Source organism: Scyliorhinus canicula, chromosome 16 (genome assembly GCF_902713615.1).
Source record: "Scyliorhinus canicula chromosome 16, sScyCan1.1, whole genome shotgun sequence".
Lineage (NCBI taxonomy): Eukaryota > Metazoa > Chordata > Chondrichthyes > Carcharhiniformes > Scyliorhinidae > Scyliorhinus > Scyliorhinus canicula.
In genome coordinates, this window is record NC_052161.1 from 52,754,107 (window position 1) to 52,775,630 (window position 21,524).

At 46.9% G+C, this 21,524-nt stretch overlaps 1 protein-coding gene across 9 annotated transcripts in view; it reads left to right on the top strand.

The window, feature by feature from the left end:
* blnk (B cell linker) overlaps positions 1–21,524 on the top strand; it is a 297,279-nt gene that overhangs the window by 269,763 nt on the left and 5,992 nt on the right. For 8 of the 9 annotated variants that reach the window (XM_038821614.1, XM_038821616.1, XM_038821615.1 and 5 more), the window contains 5 exons: positions 8,068–8,155; positions 8,286–8,323; positions 12,684–12,775; positions 14,819–14,902; positions 14,988–15,143. In XM_038821614.1, the coding sequence (XP_038677542.1) occupies positions 8,068–8,155; positions 8,286–8,323; positions 12,684–12,775; positions 14,819–14,902; positions 14,988–15,143 (458 nt within the window). The remainder of the gene's footprint in view (positions 1–8,067; positions 8,156–8,285; positions 8,324–12,683; positions 12,776–14,818; positions 14,903–14,987; positions 15,144–21,524) is intronic. The other variant, XM_038821617.1, reaches the window with a different exon arrangement.

Genomic DNA, 21,524 nt, shown 5'->3' on the forward strand with positions numbered 1-21,524 from the left:
GTACTACAGGTACGGGGGTAGATCCCTACCTGCAGGCTCCGCAGGTAGCATTTGTTACGGGCATAGGGTCTGACTACATCCACCAGCGCCTCCTAGAAGGGGCCACGCTCGACCTTGCAGTGACCAAAAAGCTAGCGCTCTCACCTATGGTCGCATCACGCAATATTCAGGTCTATGCCCCCGACCGCGCGGCCCACCCCTCCTGTGCATCGTGGACTCCGCAGACGGCCGCCCCATCGTGGACTCATCAGCGACCGCCCTCAGCCAGCCCCACGCCTGTGCCGCACGGCAGTCAACCAATCCCGGGGGTCCCAAATTCTACTTCTGTGGGCAGTCAAAACAGCCCCGACTGCGCAGCCCGGCGCGGAGCGCTCTCTGCAAGGCCTGTGGCAAGAAGGGACATTTCGCTGCAGTGTGCCAGGCCAGCTCAATCACCGCTATTGTCCCGGCACCCCCCCCCCCGCCATGTGCGGCCAGTGGGCGCCGCCATCTTCCCCTCCTCGGACCACGTGCAGCCAGTGGACGCCGCCATCTTGCTCGACTCTCAACACGTGCAGCCAGTGGACGCCGCCATCTTGCTCGACTCGCAACACGTGCAGCCTGTGGACACCGCCATCTTGTTCCTTCCAAGACCACCGGGCGCCGCCATCTTGCCTGCCCCACAACACTTGCGGCTCGTGGGCGCCGCCATCTTGCCCGACTTGGGACCCCTGCCCGTCGGGCACCTCATCAGGCCACTCATCACCTGCAACCACCTACGACCAGCCACGTCTCGCCTTGGTCACGATTGACCAGTCTCGACCACAGAACCTCGCGACTGCTTTAACTAAAGTGAAGGTCAATGGACAGGAGATCTCCTGCCTGCTGAACTCCGGGAGCACTGAAAGCTTCATTCACCCAGATACGGTAAGGCGCTGCTCCCTCGCCGTACACCCTGCCAATCAGAGAATCTCCCTGGCCTCCAGATCCCACTCCGTGGTGATCCAGGGGTACTGCATCGCCACTCTCACTGTCCAGGGCGTGGAGTTCAGCGGCTTCTGCCTCTACATCCTCCCCAACCTCTGCACTGCCTTGCTACTCGGCCTGGACTTCCAGTGCAACCTCCAGAGACTAACCCTGAAATTCGGTGGGCCCCTACCACCCCTTACTGGTGGTACCCAAGGTCGACCCACCTTCCCTTTTTGCAAACCTAACCCCGGATTGCAAACCCGTCGCTACCAGGAACAGACGATACAACACCCAGGACAGGACGTTCATCAGGTCTGAAGTCCAGTGGCTGCTTTGGGAAGGCATCATCGAAGCCAGCAACAGCCCCTGGAGAGCCCAAGTGGCAGTAGCCAAAACTGGGGAGGAAATAGGATGGTCGTTGACTACAGTCAGACCATCAATCGGTACACGCAGCTCGACGCGTACCCTCTCCCACGCATATCTGATATGGTCAATCAGATTGCACAGTACCGGGTCTTCTCGACAGTGGACCTGAAATCTGCCTGCCACCAGCTCCCCATCCGTAAGGCAGACCGCCCATACACTGCGTTCGAAGCAGATGGCCACCTTTACCACTTTCCTAGGGTCCCCTTAGGCGTCACCAAGGGATCTCTGTCTTCCAATGGGAGATAGACCGAATGGTAGACCAGTACTGGGTGCGGGCCACCTTTCCATACCTGGACAATGTCACCATCTGCGGCCACGATCAGCAGGACCATGGCACCAACCTTGCCAAATTTCTCCACACCGCCACTCTCCTCAACCTCATGTATAACAAGGAGAAGTGTGTGTTCAGCACGAACCACTTAGCCATCCTCGGCTATGTGTCCAGAACGGAGTTCTGGGGCCCAACCCTGATCGCATGCGCCTCCTCATGGAACTCCCCCTCCCCCACTGCCCCAAGGCCCTCAAACGGTGCCTGGGGTTCTTTTCATAATATGCCCAGTGGGTCCCAAACTATGCGGACAAGGCCCGCCCACTCATCCAATCCTCCGTTTTCTCACTAACGGCCGAGGCTCACCAGGCCTTCAACCATATCAAGGCCGACATTGCCAAGGCCGCAATGCACACGGTCAACAAGACGTTACCATTCCAAGTGGAGAGCGATGCATCAGACGTCGCTCTGGCCGCCACCCTCAACCAGGCAGGCTGGCCCGTGGCATTCTTTTCCCACACACTCCATGCCTCTGAAATTCGACACTCCTCTGTCGAAAAGGAGGCCCAAGCCATCGTTGAAGCTGTGCGGCATTGGAGGCATTATCTGGCCGGCAGGAGATTCACTCTCCTCACTGACCAACGGTCGGTTGCCTTCATGTTTAATAACACACAGCGGGGCAAGATCAAAAACAATAAAATCTTGAGGTGGAGGATCGAGCTCTCCACCTACAACTACGAGATTTTGTATCGCCCCGGTAAGCTCAATGAGCCCCTCGATGCCCTATTCCAAGGTACATGTGCCAGCGCACAAGTGGACCGACTTCGCACCCTGCACGACAACCTCCGTCAACCAGGAGTCACCCGTTTTTACCATTTCATCAAGGCCCGCAACCTGCCCTACTCCATAGAGGAAGTCAGGACGATCACCAGAGACTGCCAGGTCTGCGCTGAGTGTAAACCTCACTTCTACCGGCCAGACCGTGCGCGCCTGGTGAAGGCCTCCCGCCCCTTTGAACGCCTCAGCGTGGACTTCAAAGGGCCGCTCCCCTCCACCGACTGAAACACGTAATTTCTCAGTGTGGTCGATGAATACTCCAGATTCTCCTTTGCCGTCCCATGCCCCGACATGACGTCTGCCACCGTCATCAAAGCCCTCAACACCATCTTCGCTCTGTTTGGTTTCCCTGCCTACCTCCACAGTGATTGGGGATCCTCATTCATGAACAATGAGCTGCGCCAGTTCCTGCTCAACAGGGGCATTGCATCAAGCAGGACGACCAGCTACAACCCCTGGGGAAACGGGCAGATAGAGAGGGAGAACAGGTCGGTCTGGAGGGCCATCCAACTGGACTTATGGTCCAGAAATCTCCTGGCCTCCAGCTGGCAGGAGGTCCTACCCGATGCACTCCACTCCATTTGGTCGCTCCTGTGCACCGCGACTAATGAAACCCCCCACGAACGTCTCTTTGCCTTCCCCAGGAAGTCCACCTCCAGGGTGTCGCTCCCAAAGTGGCTGGCAGCTCCAGGACCCGTTCTCCTCCGTAGACACGTTCAACTCCACAAGGTGGACCTGTTGGTTGAGAGGGTACAACTACTTCACGCCAACCCGCAGGACGCTTACGTAGCCTACCCCGACGACCGCCAAGACACAGTCTCCCTCAGGGACCTGGCACCAGCTGGTTCCACACACACACACACACACACACACACACACCCCACACCCACCCCCGCCCTCCCCTTGCCCACACCCGGGGATGAAGAGGATTTCGACACACTCCCGGAGTCTCCGAAGACCAAGCCGCCGCCGGAGTCGCCACCAGCACTATGGCACTCTTTACAACAGATTAAGGCACTGGACCACCTGATTTATAATTTTAACTGTACTTTTAAAATACAATTTCCTGCATATAGTTCTCCAACACCCCCGCCGGACTCATATTTAACAGGGCTTGAATGTGGTAGTCACCACTGATGTGCATATTGTATATAGAGGATGTTGTTATAGGTGCTTTACGGTATGGCCCCTGTACTACAGGTACAGGGGTAGATCCCTGCCTGCTGGCTCCACCCAGTAGGCGGAGTATAAATATGTGTGCTCCCCATACAGCAGCCATTTCGTCCGCTGCTGCAGGAGGCCACACATCTCAGTGTAATAAAGCCTCGATTACAACCTACTCTCTTTGCGTAATTGATAGTGCATCACCAAAAACAACTGCGACATATGTTCATAAACCTATGTTCCAACATGGCCAAGGGCCATAATAACTAGTAGGATTTTCTGTGTAAAGATAACGGGACACCTAGGTTTTCTAATAACCCAGAAAAGGAGGTTAGCATTCTCAGAGACACTGGGTGTTTGCAAACTTTATTCCTGGTAGGAGATGGAAATTTCCCATCCACAAGCAGAGTCAATATCAGTGTGTTAGTCAAGTGACTCACTGGAGGATTTATAAGAGTTCCTTTGATAAAGATATACCTGCAAAGTGAGTTTGTTACAAGGCTAGTAATGGTAGCGGTGATCTCTAACTTGTCATGCAGGGGTGGGCGTTTTATTAGGGAATGACTTAGCTGGCTGTAAGCTATTATCCCCAGAGTCCAAGGCATTCCATGGAGACTGGGAAGAGTGAGGAGAACAAGCCACATTCTGAACAGATTCAGAGGGCTGAGGAAGTTTCAAAGGTCTCACAGAGAGTGATAGAGTTAGTGAGGATCATAGAGACTAAAGGAAAACCAATGGAGTTGAAAGGGGCCAGGTTAAAGTTTGCTGAATGAAGGGTTCAGGATGACCAAAGGGCCATCAGGATTTACAAACACTGGTTTAGAGCCTGTAGGATTTTAAATGCCAAAATGGAGCAAATAAAAGCCAAAGTATTGGAACAGAGGTTGAAGGGAATGCAGAAGTATAGTTAGCAAAAATCTTCTTCGATTATTTAAATAGGGACCAAGGAAGTTACCAAACAGACAAACAAACAAAAAAAAAAGATTCCTCACATATTCAAAGTATCACAGGGGAGTCGGGCAGAAGTTGCCCCTGACAGCACCACGATCCAGAGGACATAGGACAGATTTGGAGAAAACCCGTTTCCAAGGCAAAATAGAAAGGAAAGGTAACGCACCGTAAAACAATTACCACTTGTGGAAACCACAGGGGATATAAGGGAAATCAGTGTGGAATTACTCACTGGAAAAGCAAATGGTCAAGTCCAACTTTCATTGCAGTTGCAGTGTAAAAGACTGCAAGCAGTGCAACAATGCAGTAACAGAGGTTTATATAGTACATTCCTTCAATCTCAACAACCTGTGAAATGTGATCCTTTCTAGGACCCAAGAGTTAAACTTGACCTTCCTCTAAATGCAAAGCCCTCTCAGAGACACCCAAGATAATGGGCTGGATTCTCCATTTCAGAGATTATGCACCCAAGCAGTCGCAAAAACTGGTCTTTTACACCAGAAAAGCTGGCGTCAAAAGGCCACAGATTCACAGCCTTGCAGGGGGCTAGCAGGCAGCAGTCGTGGAGCTCTAGCTCCAGCAGCTGATACGGCCCCCCGCACTTCCGGGTCAGAGGCCACACATGTGCACGGCGGCAGCCCCCAGCGGCTGCGCGTGCTTCATGGCGGACTCAGACCGAGGTAATAGTGCCTGACTTGGACTGCCCGCTCAAAAATACCCCAGTCCCGAATGATGACCCCTGCCCTCAGATCGGCCTGCCCCCAACTGTGACGGCTGTGGACTCGTGAGTATTCCCACGAGTGGTCCATGCCGTCGGGAAATTGGCCGGTGGAAGGCAGAGAATAGTAGGGTGGGCCCCAGGCAATGGTCTCAGGTGGCGGATAAATCGGCCAAGTACGCCGGTTATCAGGGCGGGGGAGGGGGGGAGGGGGGGGGGGCAGAGAATCGCTGAACCGACTCTGATCCCGATTTCATGCGGGAAACTGGATTCTTACCGAACGCAATTTCACCATCTGGGTGCGGAGCATCCAGCTCCACAACTATCAAGGATCTGGAGAGGAAAAAAAGACAAAAGGCTCCGGTTTCTGAAATCATACATTCAGCTGGATACCAAAGGATATTTAATTATAATGGCTTTTATTCTTCCATGGGAAGTGGGTATCACTCGCAAAGCCAGCATTTAATGCCCATCCACCCTTGAACTGAGTGGCTTGCTATATGTTGTTTCAGAGGGCATTTAAGAGTCAACCACATTGCTGTAGATCTGGAGTCACATGTTGGCCAGACCAAGTAAGGACAACAGATGTCCTTCCCTAAAGGGCATTAATGAACCAGATGGGGTTTTACAACCTTTTTCATGGTCACCATTAGACTTTTAATTCCTGATTTTTCTTGAATTTAAATTTCACCATCGGCAATGGTGTGTTTATTTTTTATAAATCTTAAAATGAAATGCTTCCATTGTTGCTATTCATTCTGCGTGGTGTGGAGACGTCACAAAAACATGCTTTACATCAATTAATGATTTTGAAATCATTGGCTGGAAACACAAATTGAACCTTTTAAAAGACACTAAAGCAGAAGTTCAGCTCGCAGGCAAAAATGGCTATACAATTGACATCACTGTATCTTCTACATTTCAACCTTTGAGACTGAGACCCCTGACATCAAGCTACACTGGAATACATTAGCCACGATCATGTTTGAATTACTGGGTAATGATAATCTGACTGTGAAGTGTCTCCATCCTCTCTTCCTCTCCCACCGAGCTTGGAAGCTTTCAAAACCTGCCTGCTGATTGTAACTACCCCGGTGTCACAGAGAGAGACTTCATAAAAGGAACTCAAGACCGCACTACAGTCTCCAGAACTACATTGTTCACCTCGACCAAGGAAAGTAACAGGACTAATAATAATAATAATCACTTTTTGTCACAAGTAGGCTTCAATGAAGTTACTGTGAAAAACCCTCATCGCCACATCCCGGCGCTTGTTCGAGGAGGCCGCTATGGGATTTGAACCCCCGCTGCTGGCCTTGTTCTGCATTACAAGCCAGCTGTTTAGCCCATTGTGCTAAACCAGCCCCCGACTAGCAAAGTCAGCCTGAAGCCAGCTAACTCACCAATGTCCATAACCTGTGTACCCCTTTAGTTTTTTTACCAAACTACTTTGCTAAATCTATCCTTCCCACTCTATTTGTATGTATGAGTATGTATGTATGTATGTGTGTGTGTGTGTGTGTGTGTGTGTGCGCACATGTGTAAGTTGAAGTGTATTTTATTGTATTACTGAAATACATCAAAAGCAATCTTCCTTGTTAAAAGTCAGGAAAACCTGTGATTGTGTCTTTTATTATCACAGTGCATAACCAGTTATCCTTTATTTTAAAAATCTATTGTGGTCAAACATGGAGTGGGAAAAGAGGAAAAACATCCACGCTCTCCTGACCTGATCTCAACATCTATTCTGATTATGATCCATAAGCCTACTTCCACCATACTTCATCTCACCATATAATTGTATGTTACTGACTTTCTCAATGGCTTCACTGATGTTAAGTGCAATTTCCACGTAATCTGTTTGACCACACCCTTCATTGTCTATGCATTGTGCCCTCTTAAGCCTCTCCTCCCTTTTTCCCCAAATGTAGTACCTCACCACCTTATTATTGCCTCCATAATTTGAAAAACCTCCACTGACTCTTTTAATAGTTTTCTATGGCTGGGATTTTACTTCCCCACCATGGTGTGTGCCCTCCCCTCTGCATCCCACCCCGGCAGTTGCGGTGGGCCATTTAAACTGCTGTTTATTTTGGTAGGTCTGCAATATGAACAGTTTAATACCCCCCTTAAAATATCAACAAAAAAGCATTCATACAATTTAATTACTCTTCAGTAATTTTTAGGCTAATGCTTTATCTGAAGATACTGTTCAAGCTGAATTGTAATTGGCTAATTCAGTATTAATAAGGTTTTGGACAAGGTATATAGTTAGTGTCTTTCCTTATGCTTTTTTCCCCCATTTGGATTAATGCTAATGTAATGATTCCAGGAGGTGCAGAGTGAAAGGCCAAACTGGTTTATTTTAAACTGAAAATAAAGCTGCTAGCACGGCACTCAAAACAAATGTCCCAGCCCAGGAGTGTCAGGAACTCCCGGTCCTCCACTGGGAGCCACAATTAAAGGTCCCGCTAATGAGCCCCAGCTGGGCAGGCCTCCTCCTGATCACCTTGGGAACTCGTTTCTACAAACGTCCACAGGGAGATCAATCAGCGATTCTCCCCCCCCCCCCCCCCCCCCCCCCCCGTCCGTCCTCATGGGGGTTATTACAGTTAATGACTAATACCCAATTTGTTTGCATTGAAATAATGAAATATTTGCCCTCTACCTTTATAAAATTGATATTGTTACATTCTTAACCAGGCTATTTCACCAATATTCAAATTGCAGTGACATTTCCAAATGTTTTCTTCAGGTGAGAAGCCCAAAATTCCTAACAGACCACGACTCTCAAACACTGCAGCTGAAGCTCCAGTTCTGCCAGCACCGCGCCTCGGCCTCAAGTATTATTCTTAAATGATTCATTATTACATTTTAGGTCTTTTTAAAAATTAAGGCAAAAAAAAAATCATCTTTATTAGACTCCAATTAACAGAAAATCAATACATATTAACATTCAGTTTCTGTTCCCAGACCAGCGGTTTTGAGATTGCCAACTGCAAACCAACCAAGTAAGTGACAAATATACGCTCATTAAAACATGCTCATTTAAGACTGGGCTAAGTGTTTTCTATTTTTTGTTCAATGCTTTTAATGTCAGAAAAATTTGATTAATTGGAACAGCAATATTCACCAATTAGTTTGATTATGTGATTTAAATGGGGGGGGGGGGGGGGGCTCAAAATATTGGAAAGGTTTCCAAGTGCCATTTGTGGCAGGTTTTGCAGCTCGATCGGTGAGTTCCACAACACTATCTAACCATACTTAGTCACTTTCTTTGGCCCTGGGGAATTTCTCCCCAGTCAAGCCCAAACATAGAGCGGGATTTGCCGCCACATGTTTTTTTGCTCTCACCTTAAACCTATGCCTTCTAGTTTTAGACTCGAGAAAAGATGTTGACTATCTACCTTATCTATGCCCCTCACCATTTTATAGACCTCAGTTCACCCCTAAGCCTCCCGACGCTCTAGGGAAAAAAGTCCCAGTCTATCCAGCCTCTTCTTATAACTCAAACCATCAAGTTCCGGTAGCATCCTAGTAAATATTTTCTGCACTCTTTCTGGTTTAATAATATCCTATCTATAATAGGGTGGCCAGAACTGTACACAGTATTCCAGTGTGGCCTTACTAATGTCTTGTACAACTTTAACAAGATGTCCTAACTCCTGTATTCAATGTTCTGACCAATGAAACCAAACATGCTGATTGCCTTTTTCACCACCCTATCCACCTGTGATTCCACTTTCAAGGAGCTATGAACATATACTCCTAGATCTCTTTGTTCTAAAACTCTCCCCAACACCCTACCATTAACTGAGTATGTCCTGCTCCAATACGATCTCCCAAAATCATCACTTCACATCTACCAAAGTTAAACTCCATCTGCCATTCATCGGCCCACTTGATCATTCCAATCCTAGATAACCTTCTTCACTGTCCACTATGCCACCAATCTTGGTGGTATCATCTGAAAACTTACTAGCCATGCCTCCTAAATTCTCATCCAAATCATTAATATGAATAACAAATAACAGTAGATCCAGCACCGATTCCTGAGGCACACCTGGTCACAGGCCTCCAGTTTGAAAAACAACCCTCAACAACCACCCTTTCTCTTCTGTCGTCAAGCCAATTTTATATCCAATTGGCTACCTCATCCTGGACCCCATGAGATTTAACCTTGCCTACCATGAGGTACCTTGTCACAGGCCTTGCTAAAGTCCATGTGGAAATTGTCGACTGCCCTCATCTGCCTTCTTGGTTACCCCTTCAAAAAACTCAATCAAATTCATGACATGATTTTCCACTCACAAAGCCATGCTGACTGTCCCTAATCAGTCCTTGCCTCTTTAAAGGCCTGTGGATCCTGTCTCAGAATACCTCCTAACAACTTACCCACCACAGACGTTAGGCTCACCAGTCTGTAGTTCCCAGGCTTTTCCCTGCGACCCTTCTTAAACAAAGGCACAACATTTATTACCCTCCAATCTTCAGGCAGCTCACCTGTGGTTGTTGACGATTCAAGTATCTCTGCTAGGGGGCCCGCAATTTCCTCCCCAGCCTCCCACAACATTCTGGGATACATTTCATCAGGTCCCGGGATTTATCTACCTTGATGCGCTTTAAGACTTCCAGCACCTCCTTCTCTGTAATTTGGACACCTCAAGACATCAATATTTATTTCCCCAAGTTCCCTAACATCCATGCCTTTCTCAACAGTAAATACCGGTGAGAAATATTCATTTTGGGTCTCACCCATCTCTTGTGGATTTGCACATTCTAACCTTGTAGATCCTTAAGAGGCCCTATTCTCTCCCTCGTTAATCTTTTGGCCTTTATGTATTTGTACAAGCTCTTTGGATTCTCCTTTGCCTTATCTGCCAAAGCAATCTCATGTCCCCTTTTTGCCCTCCTGATTTCTCTCTGAACTCTACTCCGACAACCTCTATACCAGGGGTGGGCAAACTACGGCCCGCGGGCCGCATGCGGCCCGCCAAAGGTCTTTATGTGGCCCACCAAGTCATTAAAAAAAAAAATTGTTTAAAAATTTTTTTAATTTTTTTTAAATAATTTTTTTTTTCAAGGTTAATGGGGGGGGGCTGTTGGATTACTTACTGGTATAGGGTGGATACGTTGACTTGAGTAGGGTGATCATTGCTCGGCACAACATCGAGGGCCGAAAGGCCTGTTCTGTGCTGTACTGTTCTATGTTCTATGTTCGGCGCCCAGAATCATAACCGGGTGAAGTAATTATTTTACTTAATATACTATTAAAATTGTGAATTTCTGAATGTGGCCCTTGCACGGAAAAGTTTGCCCACCCCTGCTCTATACTCTTAAAGGGATCCACTTGATCCCAGCTGCCTATGCCTTCTTTTTGACCAGGACCTCAATATCCCGAATCATCCAGGGTTCCCTAGTCATCCAGCCTTGCCCTTCACTCTAAAAGGAATGTACTTACCCTGAACCCTGGTTAACACACTTTGAAAGCCTACCACTTGTCAACCTTCCCTTTGCCTGCCAAAAGACTCCCCAATCAACTTTTGAAAGTTCCTGTCTAATACCATCAAACTTGGTCTTGCCCCAATGTAGAATTTTAACTTTTGAGCTAGACCCATCATTCTCCATAACTATCTTTTAAACCAATGGAATTATGGTCACTGGTCCCAAAATGATCCCTCACTCACACTTCTGTCACCTGCCCTTCCTTATTTCCCAAGAGGTCAAGTTTTGCCCCCTCTCTAGTCAGGCCATCCACAAACTGAATGAAAAATTCCTCCTGAATATATTCAACAAACCCTTTCCCCGTCTACCATCTTCCTCTTTATATACGTATCAAAAGCCTTGGGATTTTTCTTAATCTTGTTTGCCAATGACTTTTGTGACCCCTATTAGCCCACCTGGCTCCTTCCTCAAGTTCCTTCCTACTTTTCTTATATTCCTACCGGGTTTTGTCTGTTTCCAGCCTTCTAGCCCTTACAAATGCTTCCTTTTTCTTCTGAACGAGGCTCTCAATGTCCCTCGTTATCCAAGGTTCCCGAAACTTGCCATACTTATCCTTCTTCCTCACAGGAACATGTTGTCCTGAATTCTATCAACTGATTTTTGAAAGTCTCCCACATGCCAGATGTTGATTTATCCTCAAACATCCGCCCCAATCGAGATTCTTGAGTTCCAACCTAATATTGTTATAATTAGCTTTCCCCCAATCCAACAATTTCACTTGAGGACGACTTTTAAACTTAAAACTTCGACCACCTATGACTGAAAGCTGGTATTAAGGGTTGGATTTTTTCACCTAGTCATCATCAAAAGGTGGAAAATCTAACCTTTTTGTGTACTGTCCTTTTAAAACAATTATGGTTGTCTGTTGTGTGATATAAACTCTGTGCACTTATTTATATTCAGCATATCTGCATTGATTTTTGAAATACTTCTAATGTTGCATACTTCTATATGCTGTACTGCTGAGTTAATTATGTCACCATTCTAGTAAAATAGTTTGCTACTTTAATCTTTGAAACCAATGATTCTCCAGCCTCCCAACCATACTTTAATCTTTGAAATCAATGATTCTCCAGCCTCCTAACTATGTATTTATCGGCAGCGGGAAGCGGTACGCGATTCATTAGCGGCGGGGTTGTCTGTTCCCACCACTGTCAATAGGAATTCCCATTGAAGCCAATCCATACTGCCGGGAAACCTGAGGGTGGGGGGATGCGCTTCCAATGGAACCAGAGGATTCCACTGCCAACGAATGGCCAGAGAATTCTGGTCCAATGTGGTAATGTATAGATATCTGATAGAATCAGAAAATATATACCTCTTTATCTTCAAAGTTGTTTTGAAGAAATTAGACCCATGACAATGCTTCTGACAGAGTGGCTACAAAATATTTGAAGTTTGGAGTGCAGCTACAGACTGGAGATGAGTAAACACAAAACACAAAAGTGCCAGGAACTATCTGTATGTGGCCAGTGTTATGAGGAGAGTTAATAAATCTTACCTCTACACCAAATCTTCAGTCTGTCCCGAAGGCACCTGCACATCCTCCAGTTGGCAGGACCTCAAGACGTACAGCAATAGCGATAGATTGCAACAGATGCCAGTGGATTGGTGTACCCAATGTACAAATTCCATGGAAAATGCAAACAGGAGATTGGGAATGTCTCCTTCCTTCTCATTAAATAAACCCAGTTTAGCATTATGGAGGCATACCAGGAAATCCTCAGTGTGCGCAATGAGATTAGAGACACGATGGAGGCTGCTTCTGCCTCTTTTTCCTCATTTATATTCGGAGATCCTTATTCTAATGTTCATTGTGCAAAATAAACACTTTAACTAATTATTTCCTAACCATTGTTCTTTTAGACCTTCCAGAAATCCCAAGCAGACCAAATGGAATTTTGATACGACCTAGTGTTCCTGCACGTCCTCACAGCCCAAATTCAAGTTTGGAACAGGTATAGCCTCAATAATAAATGTATGTTATCAGTGTCATAAACAGCATCAGAAATGAAAGAAATGGTTCTCAATTCTGTTGCAAATTTGGACCACTTCTGTGTCTTCTACCAAGTCAATATTAATTCCTTTCACAACACCGAATCTTAAAGATATTTTTCTACTCCATATACAATGCTCAGAGATTATCATTCCACTGTACCACAAAGAAGTTGCCCGCTGATACCACACTTAACCAACAAGTGAGAAGAATTACAGTTATAGCACTTACCTTGCAGCACCGCGTCTCCATTCCTCGAAGGAGAACAGCTGTAACCTACTTCTGGTTCCCACAGATCCATTAGCTACAAGCCGTTCATAGCTTTCTTGTCTGTGGTTAACAGCTTCTACCAACCATCTTCAGCTTTGATTCATCCATTTCCCTTCACAGTTCAGTGACCTATGTGGTGAAACCCCAATACAATAATAATAATCTTTTTATTGTCACAAGTAGCCTTACATTAACACTACAATGAAGTTACTGTGAAAAGCCGCTAGTCGCCACATTCCGGCGCCTGTTCAGGTATAGAGAGGGAGAATTGAGAATGGCCAAATTACTTAACAGCAAGTCTTTCGGGATTTGTGGGAGGAAACCGGAGCACCCGGAAGAAACCCACACAGACAGGGGGAGAACATGCAGACTCGGCACAGACAGTGACCCAAGCCGAGAATCAAACCTGGGACCTTGGAGCTGTAAAGCAACAGTGCTAACCACTGTTCTACCATGCTGCTCTTCTTGGGGACACACCCAAAGTGTTCTGCAAAGCGGTCACCCAGTCTGTGTTTCATCTCTCCAATGTAGAGTAGAGAGTAGAGTAAATATTTTTGCAATATTTCTTTCAGGGGGTGTGGGCATCACTGGCTAGGCCAATGTTTATTGTCCATCCTAATTGCCCTCAAGGTGGTGGTGAGCTACCTGGTTAAACCACTGTATCCCATGTGGTGTCGGCACACCCACGTGGCTGACAGGAAGGGAGTTCTAGGATTGTGATCCCGTAACTGTGAAGGAACAGTGATGTCGTTCCAACTCAGAATTGGGGTGTGGCAGGGGAAACTTTCAGGTGGTGGTCTTCCCATAAATCTGGTCCCTTTTTGCTTACGGATAGTACAGTTTCATTCTTCCTAAAATTCATGCTTTTTCACAACTCTTATCAATTTGTCTTCCAACTTCTGTATTTCTCTCGGAATTCATTCTCCTATACTGCCTTTAAAGTTCTCCTATTATGTATATATATTTCCTCTACCTTTTACATCCATCACCTCAGTGGCATCCTTCCATATCCATAGGGCTGCATGGTAGCACAGTGGTTAGCACTGTTGCTTCACAGTGCTGGTTTAGCTCACTGGGCTAAATCGCTGGCTTTTAAAGCAGACCAAGCAGGCCAGCAGCACAGTTCGATTCCCGTACCAGCCTCCCCGGACAGGCGCCGGAATGTGGCGACTGGGGGCTTTTCACAGTAACTTCATTGAAGCCTACTCGTGACAATAAGCGTTTTTTTTTCAGCGACCCTGGTTCGATTCCCAGCTTGGGTCACTATCTGTGCGGAGTCTGCACGTCCTCCCCGTGTCCGCGTGGGTTTCCTCCGGTTTCCTCCCACAAGTCCTGAAAGATGTGCTTGCTAGGTGAATTGGGCATTCTGAATTCGCCCTCGGTGTACTTGAAAGGGTGCCATAGGTAGTGACTAGGGGCTTTTCACAGTAACTTCATTGCAGTGTTAATGTCAGCCTACTTGTGATACTAATAAATCTATTATCATCCTCATTCCATCTTATTTCTGCAACCTCCTTCTGTTCTGAGTACTCTGTACCTCTGACTCTGGCTTCTTCAGTTGGTATCCCTTCCTTCACCTGATCAATAACAAATAATAATAAAGCCTTCAGTTACCCGGGTCCTTTGCATTATTTAACGACATTTCTCCACTTCCCTGTTAAAGAGCAAAAGGTTACAAAATAATTGTGTAGTGGATATTAGAACAATTTCATTTTGAATATTTTATTACCGGCAGGATCCCAGTGTTGATGGAAAAGCATGGTTTGCAAATCGTTGTGACCGGAAAACTGCAGAAGAGGCTTTAAACAAATTTAATAAGGTAAGAGTCAATTTCTACCAGTTAGTTTTACAGAATTTCAGTCACGATAAAGCTAAATATATTGTTTTTATATATGGCAAAACAGGATGGATCCTTCCTCATACGAAAAAGCTCAGGGCAGGACTCAAAGCAGCCATATACATTAGTTGTGTTGTACAGAAGAAGAGTCTATAATATTCCTGTTCGCTATATTGAACTAACAGAAGAGTACGCCTTAGGCAAAGAGAAGATTGGTGAAGAGGTGAGTGATTTACTGTATTTTCACTTCAAGTTCTAAAGATAACCAGATACTTTATATTTATTGTACTTTTCACGTGGATAGCATAATTTGAAGAATATAACCCACTTACATAGTGTTTAAACTACACAACTAACCTTTGTCAACCACAATTTACTGATATGTGACATATTAAGACAGTTTGTTTATTGCGGTATATTTTACGATATGCTAACTACTGTCAACAGTGGCTACATTAGAGTAAGATGAAAGCATGGAGTGAAGTTAAGTCAGTTGATAATGTAAGTGAAAAAGTCAGTCTTAGTATAAATGAATATGACAGATGTTTCATCGCTTAGAAGTTTTTAAACCTTGTAATTGTATAAAGCTTAATTTTTACAGTTCAATGCCACCCCAGGTTAATCTGTTCATTTTAGATTTGATGTGGAAGTACTCCAGGAAAGCTCTCAGAAATCTTAGTGGTTGATGTTCTGGGGGTGTTCCACTCATCACCAAGTCCAACTCCATCAGCAGATGAGCACAACTCCAAGGACAATGGCAGAATAGGCGTTTTCCTAGGAGTTCTGCTGGGCACAGGAGCTGATTGGAAGCACCTCTCCACCCCGTTCCCATAGAATGTTAATCAATAGTCTTCATAGGATCAAGAAGCAGGGGTGGGGCATTCAGCCCCTCTAATCTGCTCCGCCATTTAAAAAGATCTTCCCACCAAATGCATCACATCACACTTCTCTGCATTGAACTTCATCTGCAACCTGTCTGCCCACTCCACCAATTTGTCCATGTCCTTTTAAACTTCTACACTGTCCTCTTCACAGTTCACAATACTTACAAATTTTGTGCATCCGCAAGCTTTGAAATTGTTCCCTGCTGGGGAGGCATGGTGGCGGTGTTTAGCACTGCTGCTTCATGGAGCCGATGACTTGGGTTCGATCCGGGCCCCTGGGTCACTGTCCATGTGGCGTTTGCACATTCTCCCCATGTCTGCGTGGGTCTCAGCCCCACAAATCCAAAAGAAGTGCAAGGTAGGTGGATTGGCCATGCTAAAATTGGGGGAAAAAAGAATTGGGTATTTTAAATTTATTTAAAAAAAAGAAATTGCTCCCTGCACACCAAGATCAAGATCATTATAATATATATCAGCAAAAGCAAGACTAATACAGACCTCTGGGGAACACCACTACAGACCTTCCTCGAACCTGAAAAATATCCATTAACCGTTACTCTCTGCTTCCTATTATTCAGCCAGTTTTGTATCCACATTTCTACTGTCCCTTTAATTCCAGGAGCGAGGACGTTTCTCACAAATCTGTTGTGTAGCACCGTATCAAATGCCTTCTGAAAATCCACATCAACATTTTACAATCAACATTACCCTCGTCAACACTTTGTTACTTTCTCAAAAGACTCCAGCAAGTTAGTTAAACATGATTTTCCCTTCAGAAATCTATGCTGGCTTTTCCAAATCAATCCACATTTTTCCAGGGGGCCACAAATTCTATCCCGAATAACTGTTTCTGGAAGCTTACCTACCACTGATGTTAAAGTGACTGGTCTGGAGTTGCTGGGGCTATCCTTATAATCTTTTTTGAACAAGAGCATAACATTTGCAATTCTGCAGTCCTCTGGCACCTCCCCTGAATCTAGAGAAGACTGGAAGATTGTGGTCGGTGCCACTGCACTTTCCATTCCCACGTCCTTCAATATCCTTGGATGTATCTCATCCGGACCCAGGGCATTTCCAACTTTAAGTACTGAGAGACTATTCCACACTTCCTTCTTATCAATTTTGATCCCTTCTAGGGAGAGTTTCCTCGATTCACCATGTCCTCGGTAGCATCTACCACCTTGGTAAAGATGAATGCAAAGTATTCATTTAATACCTCAGCCTCCATATGTAAATTCCTTTTTCGGTCCCTAATCGGCCCGACTCATCAACGACTGTTTAGATGGCGCTTCATGGTCCTGTCTGGACCTGGAACAACTGATCAATTTTGTTTTCGCTTTCAACCCCGCTATCACCTTCACATGATCCATCTCCAACACTTCGCTCCCCTTCCTTTAACTCTCTCTTTTCATTTCTGGGGATAGACTGTCCACTAATATCCATTGCAAACACACCAATTACGACAGCTACCTCGACTATAGCACTTCACACCCCGCATCTTGTAAGGACTCCGTTATAACCCTCCGTAAGGGACTTGTGGGGTGGGAATGATTGTCTTCTCCTTGTCCCTTGTGGAATATTAGCCCCGTCATTAAGGAGATGAGGAAAACTCAATCTAGATTGTATATAAGGTTGGCCAGTTCGGCACCAACCGTTAGACCAGGTTGGGAGCTACGGGAGCTATTTATTACAGCCTTGTAAATCATAGAATAAACCTACATTTCTTGGACGCGCCGTGACTTCATGAAACTGGCGACGAGGAGTAAACTGGGTTTCTGCCGATGTTGCAGTGCTATCGGTTGAGCCATCTCGCTGACTCGGTAGATTCTAGATGGAACATGTTTCTTTTGCCAAGCCTCTGTCGATTTGTTTGAAACTGGAATCAAGAAGTGGAATCAACATGCAGAACGGATGGCTATTTCTTTTATATGAATAACATCACCGAGAACCATCGGCTGACCGCTTATGTCGCCCATACGCAAGAGGGTAATTTGTACCCGGAATGCCCGATGCCCACATCTTCGACCAGCTTGTCAATTATCAGTGGTATCATTTTAACAAGGCGGAAAGATCCCCAGGTGAGTCAGTCACCGAGTTTGTCCCGGCGAAGAAACATTGCCGAGTTCCGTGAGTATGGAACTGCTTTATCTGAAATGTCCTGCAATTATCTGCTCTCTGGCATCAACAATGTGGAAATGCAGAGAAAGCTCTTGGACGAGCCCTCCCCAAATCTGCAACAAGCACTACAATTCTCCTTATCCCATGGGTCTGCTGAGTGTGGGATGCAGGAAATACAGAGGATAGAATGAACATCGTAGGGCGCGGTTCCCCGCACACAGCTTTCCCCCACCCAGTCTGACCACCCAAGAGACTCCGGCCTATGGCTGCAGCCCCAGCCTTCACGGTGGGAAATGTTCCCAGATCCTGCAGAGGGTGATTCAGGTCCGTGCACGATGTGCAGCCACCTGCCCAGGTGCGGCCACAGGCAGCAAGGGTCCAACAGTCCTGGCACCTTGGCAGGGGTAGGTGTCTGCCTTGGGACCAGACATTTTATCTGGGTGAACCGGGTGAAGAGGCCGCGATGCAGTTGAATAGAGTGGTGCCACCCCGTGTGGCTCCCATTGGGTTCCAGTGCAGCTGAACGGACATTTATTAAACAGCCATGGAATTGGATATTGGGACGACGGTTTCTGTTGTGGCACAGAGCACCTTTGACTGCATATATAGTGTGACGTGCAGACTTTGATCTTGGTGGACACAGTGATTCAGTTGGCCATAAATTCAGGGGAGCAGCTCAGTATTGTTGGGACGTCATTGACTCCGATGGTTTATGGGAACCAGTCAGCTTACCTCCCTCTCATTAGCAGGCCCTACCCTGTTGGGCCACGATTGGTTACACCATGGACCGGCAGCACATTCTCCAAGTAGGATCTGGTGGCTTGTGCGAGGTACTCGGTAAGGACCCTGAAGTCTTCCAGCCCATAAAAGGGGCCATGGCCAAGATCCAGGTTGACAAGTAGGCTCAGCCACTTTACTTCCAAGTGCACCCGGTTCCCTATGCCTTGATAGAGAAGCTGGAAACCGAACTCCACAGATTGGAGAGTTTGGGCATTAAATGGCCCGTACACTTCACAGATTGAGCAGCTCCGGTGGTCCTTGTCATGAAATCGGACAGAACAGTCAGTTTGTGCGATTATAAATTGATGGTCAATACTGCTTCCAGGCTGGATCGCTACCCTATACCCCGCATTGAGGACCTGTATGCTAAGTTGGCTGGTGGACGCTTGTTCACGAAACTAGATACGAGTAATGCATATCTGCAGCTCGAACTGGACACATCTTCCCGCAAGTACGTTCCAATAAATATGCCCAAGGGACTCTACGAATACACCCGGTTGCCTTTCAGGCGTCATCGGCATGTGCGATCTTCCAACACATCATTGAAAATATCCTGTGGGGCATCCTGCGCATCGTAGGGAGCAGCCGATCACTTTTGGCTCTCATACGCGGGCAGCGGCCGAATGTAAATGCATACAGATTGAGAAGGAGGGTATGACCGTGGTCTTCGGGTGAAAAAGTTTTATCAATATGTGCCATTTCTTCGTTGTTGCAGAGAATACACCCTTGCTAGGTCACCTTTGTGAGGACAAGGCAATCTCACCCATTGCCAATGCAGGAATCTAGCGCTGGGCCCTGATGATGGCTGCAGGTACCCACATTGCACGTCAACATGGTGTGCTGTCTACCCTTGCCAGCTGATGCTGCCCCTCCCCGCACCAGTCGGATGAAGTAGTCGCCGTGTTGAATTTCATGGACTCCCTGCGGTCACTGCATTGTGTGTCAATGACTGGACACAGACTGACCAAGGTGCGGCAGGCATCTAGTGGTTTATGGTGGTCAGCATCGACAGCTGCAGAGCGATTTATGGGTCTGCTCCTCAAAGTTGTCTGAATAGAGTGTGGAAGACGGTGCTCGACTGTGGGGCACATAGGTTGTTGTCCCTGTGAAAGGTCAAGAGTTTGTCTTGAAAGACCTTCATAATTGTAAAGATGCTGGTGCACAACTATGTCTGGTGGGCAGGCCTGGATACCGACATCGAGAAGATGGCTCAGCAGTGTTCCAACTGTCACAAGTACCAGAGCTCCCTTCAGCCACACCCCTTCACCCTTAGGTGTGGCCAGGTTGCCCTTGGGCTCAAGCACACGCCAACTTTGCTGGTCTGTTCCTGGGCTTGATGTTTCTTTTTTTAATAGACGCCCATTCCAAGTGGATAGACATTTACAATATGACAGCAATCACCTCCTGTGTGATCGCTGAGCGGTTGCATACCTCTTTCTCGACGCACGGTTGTCCTGAGGTCCTTGTCACAGACAACGGTGCTTCTTTCACAAGTGAGGGGCTCTCAGTATTCTTGATGGCCAATGGCATTCGACAGGCGTGTACTGCCTCGTACCACCTGACGTCGAACAGGTTGGCAGAGCGAGTCGTGCAGGCGTTTAAACAGGAGCGCGGAAGCAGATTTCAGGTTCGATGGATACAAGGCTGGCTCATTTCCTATTCCCTCCTATTGGACCACATCACGTGGAGATTAGGGCTGCCCCGGCTGAGATGTTCGTGGGCAGAGGTTTTCATACCCACCTTGCGCCCTTTTCTGACATCAGTGTGAGCTGCAAGGACGTGCCCTGTTTAGCGTCAACCACCACGGCAATTCACCAGGTGACACGGTATTCATCCGCAACTTAGCTGACGGCGCTCACTGGCTCTCTAATGTGCAACCTGTCCTGGATTGACCCTACCACATACCCGCATAACGGACCACCCGTCGTGGCATCCCAAGGATGTCTTGACGCCTACATTTGGGACAACGTCTCTTTGGATTCCAGCATGGCAACAAAGTTTTCTGAAGTCTCTGATGCAGATTTCACTGTGCAGCTCCCGCCAGCTGAGGGGCAGCACGGCAGCACAATGGTTAGCACAGTTGCTTCACTGCTCTAGGGTCCCAGGTTCGATTCCTGGCTTGGGCCACTATCTGTGTGGAGTCTGCACTTTCTCCCCATGTCTGCGTGGGTTTCCTCCCACAATCCAAAGATGTGCTGGTTAGGTGGATTGGCCATGCTAAATTGTCTTTAGTGTCCAAAAAGGTTAGGTGGGGTTACTGGGTTACGGGGATAGGGTAGAGGTGTGGGGTGTTCTTTTCAAGGGTCGATGTAGACTCGATGGGCCAAATGGCCTCCTTCTGCACTGTAAATTCTATGTCTATGTTTATCCACCCAGTGTTCAGTAGGAAACAGTGTTCCCCTTCGTGGTATGTACCACCAGACCTCAGATACACAACGTTTTGCCTGCACCAAAGAGTCCAGCGTCCTCCTCCTCGTCCACGGCCATTAAGGGTTCCTTCAGATTTTAGGAAGGGGAATGTCATAACCCACCCCACAGGACTTACTGGGCGGGAATGATTGCCTTCCCCATGTCCCTTGTGGAGTACTAGCTCCCTCGTTAAATGGGGGGGACTCAATCTATATTGTATACAAGGTCGGCCAGTTTGGCACAGACCATTAGACATGATTGGGAATGACCAGGAGCTGTGTATTATAGCCTTGCAAATAAACCTACGTTTCTTCGATACAACTCGGTGGACTCTCCATGACTTCATAAAAGATTCCTTCCCATTTTCCAAATTCCTTTGCCTCCATTGCATCTGTTCCAGTGATTCTACTTTC